At 50.7% G+C, this 3,062-nt stretch overlaps 1 protein-coding gene across 1 annotated transcript; it reads left to right on the top strand.

Annotated features, from left to right (window-relative positions):
- Positions 1 to 302: 302 nt before the first annotated feature.
- Positions 303 to 2,578, top strand: LOC144739858 (uncharacterized; the record flags this gene model as incomplete). The annotated part of the gene is made up of 2 exons (XM_078622750.1): positions 303 to 1,551; positions 1,717 to 2,578. A coding segment is annotated over one exon (1,184 nt), but the record flags the coding sequence as incomplete, so codon positions are not given.
- Between the last annotated feature and the right edge of the window lie 484 nt (positions 2,579 to 3,062).

Raw genomic sequence — 3,062 nt, 5'->3', positions numbered from 1 at the left:
ACACACCCCATGCACACACACTCCACACCTACACACCACACACACTACACCCACACACACACTACACCACACACACTACACCACACACACTACACCACACACACTACACCACACACACTACACCACACACACTACACACACACACCACACACACCCCACACACCCACACACCAACACACACACACACCAACACACAGAGAGAGAGAGAGGGGAGAGATGTATTGAAGCGCTATCTACAGGGATTCCTCTACTTACGGACGGGTTGGGTTCCAGAGGTGCTGTGTGTTCACAAGTGGATTAAGTGCGACATTTTGACCCCCCCCCCCCCCTGTCGATTCCAAACGTGTTGTGTGTGTGTGGATGTTGGACACGGACAAGGACTTTAACAGCTGTTGAATTGTCCTGCAGATGTAGATGCCACTGGTTCTTCACGTTCTGCAGATGTAGATGCCACTGGTTCTTCACGATCTGCAGATGTAGATGCCACTGGTTCTTCACGTTCTGCAGATGTAGATGCCACTGGTTCTGCAGATGTAGATGCCACTGGTTCTTCACGATCTGCAGATGTAGATGCCACTGGTTCTTCACGTTCTGCAGATGTAGATGCCACTGGTTCTTCACGTTCTGCAGATGTAGATGCCACTGGTTCTTCACGATCTGCAGATGTAGATGCCACTGGTTCTTCACGTTCTGCAGATGTAGATGCCACTGGTTCTTCACGTTCTGCAGATGTAGATGCCACTGGTTCTTCACGATCTGCAGATGTAGATGCCACTGGTTCTTCACGATCTGCAGATGTAGATGCCACTGGTTCTTCACGTTCTGCAGATGTAGATGTCACTGGTTCTTCACGTTCTGCAGATGTAGATGCCACTGGTTCTTCACGTTCTGCAGATGTAGATGCCACTGGATCTTCACGTTCTGCAGATGTAGATGCCACTGGTTCTTCACGTTCTGCAGATGTAGATGCCACTGGTTCTTCACGATCTGCAGATGTAGATGCCACTGGTTCTTCACGATCTGCAGATGTAGATGCCACTGGATCTTCACGTTCTGCAGATGTAGATGCCACTGGTTCTTCACGTTCTGCAGATGTAGATGCCACTGGTTCTGCAGATGTAGATGCCACTGGTTCTTCACGATCTGCAGATGTAGATGCCACAGGTTCTTCACGATCTGCAGATGTAGATGCCACAGGTTCTTCACGTTCTGCAGATGTAGATGCCACTGGATCTGCAGATGTAGATGCCACTGGTTCTTCACGTTCTGCAGATGTAGATGCCACTGGTTCTTCACGTTCTGCAGATGTAGATGCCACTGGATCTTCACTTTCTACAGATGTAGATGCCACTGGTTCTTCACGTTCTGCAGATGTAGATGCCACTGGATCTTCACGATCTGCAGATGTAGATGCCACAGGTTCTTCACGATCTGCAGATGTAGATGCCACTGGTTCTTCACGATCTGCAGATGTAGATGTCACTGATTCTTCACGTTCTGCAGATGTAGATGCCACAGGTTCTTCACGTTCTGCAGATGTAGATGCCACTGGTTTTTCGCGTTCTGCAGATGTAGATGCCACTGGTTCTTCACGATCTGCAGATGTAGATGTCACTGATTCTTCACGTTCTGCAGATGTAGATGCCACAGGTTCTTCACGTTCTGCAGATGTAGATGCCACTGGTTCTTCGCGTTCTGCAGATGTAGATGCCACAGGTTCTTCACGATCTGCAGATGTAGATGCCACTGGTTCTTCACGATCTGCAGATGTAGATGTCACTGATTCTTCACGTTCTGCAGATGTAGATGCCACAGGTTCTTCACGTTCTGCAGATGTAGATGCCACTGGTTCTTCACGATCTGCAGATGTAGATGCCACTGACAGGAATGGGGTTGTTTGTATCTCCTTAAGTCCACAAGTCGAGTGTTTAAGTAGAGGCGGGTCCCTCTGTAAACGCACATCCACACACACCACCCCCACACTACACACCAAACACACACCACCCCCACACTACACACCAAACACACACCACCCCCACACTACACACCAAACACACACCACCCCCACACTACACACCAAACACACACCACCCCCACACTACACACCACCCCCACACTACACACCACCCCCCACACTACACACCAAACACACACCACCCCCACACTACACACCAAACACACACCACCCCCACACTACACACACACCACCCCCACACTACACACACACCACCCCCACACTACACACACACCACCCCCACACTACACACTACACGTGATATAGGTACGTGACGAAACGCATCAGCGGCGAGAAAGGAGGGCGGAGGTGGAGGTGGTGGCGGGTGATGTGTGGAGACTTGGTGACCGATCGTGGATTTCAAGAGGAGAGACCCCCGACTGGCCGACTGACCGACTGACCGACTGACCCACGCCACGCGCAACAAATACAACAAGATGATGATTTATGATTCGTTATTAACATTTGTTTTGCTGAACGTGGCAATGTCGTCTTGTAACCCCCCCCCACCCTCCCCTCTCTCCCCTCCCCTAAATTGTCGAAATAAAAGAGATGTTCGATTAATGATGGTGGTGATGGTGGTGGAGGTGTTGGTGGAGGTGGTGAGTGATGGTGATGATGGTGGTGGTGGTGGTGGTGATGATGATGATGTTGGTGGTGGAGGTGATGGTGGTGATGATGATGATGTTGGTGGTGGAGGTGATGGTGATGATGTTGGTGGTGGAGGTGATGGTGGTGATGATGATGGTGGTGGTGATAGTGAGTGATGGTGGAGGTGGTGATGGTGATGATGGTGATGATGGTGGAGGTGGTGGAGGTGATGGTGATGATGATGATGGTGGTGGTGATGGTGGTGATGATGATGGTGGTGGTGGTGATGGTGAGTGATGGTGATGGTGGTGGTGGTGGAGGTGATGGTGGTGGTGGTGGTGATGATGGTGGAGATGGTGGTGGTGGTGGTGGTGGTGATGATGGTGATGATGGTGGAGGTGGTGGAGGTGATGGTGATGGTGATGATGGTGGTGGTGATGGTGGTGATGATGATGGT

The sequence above is a fragment of the Lampetra planeri genome, unplaced genomic scaffold (genome assembly GCF_965212315.1).
Source record: "Lampetra planeri unplaced genomic scaffold, kcLamPlan1.2.h2 scaffold_1755, whole genome shotgun sequence".
NCBI lineage: Eukaryota > Metazoa > Chordata > Hyperoartia > Petromyzontiformes > Petromyzontidae > Lampetra > Lampetra planeri.
The sequence above is the reverse complement of the archived record's forward strand: the minus strand, read 5'-3'. Positions and strand labels throughout refer to the sequence as shown.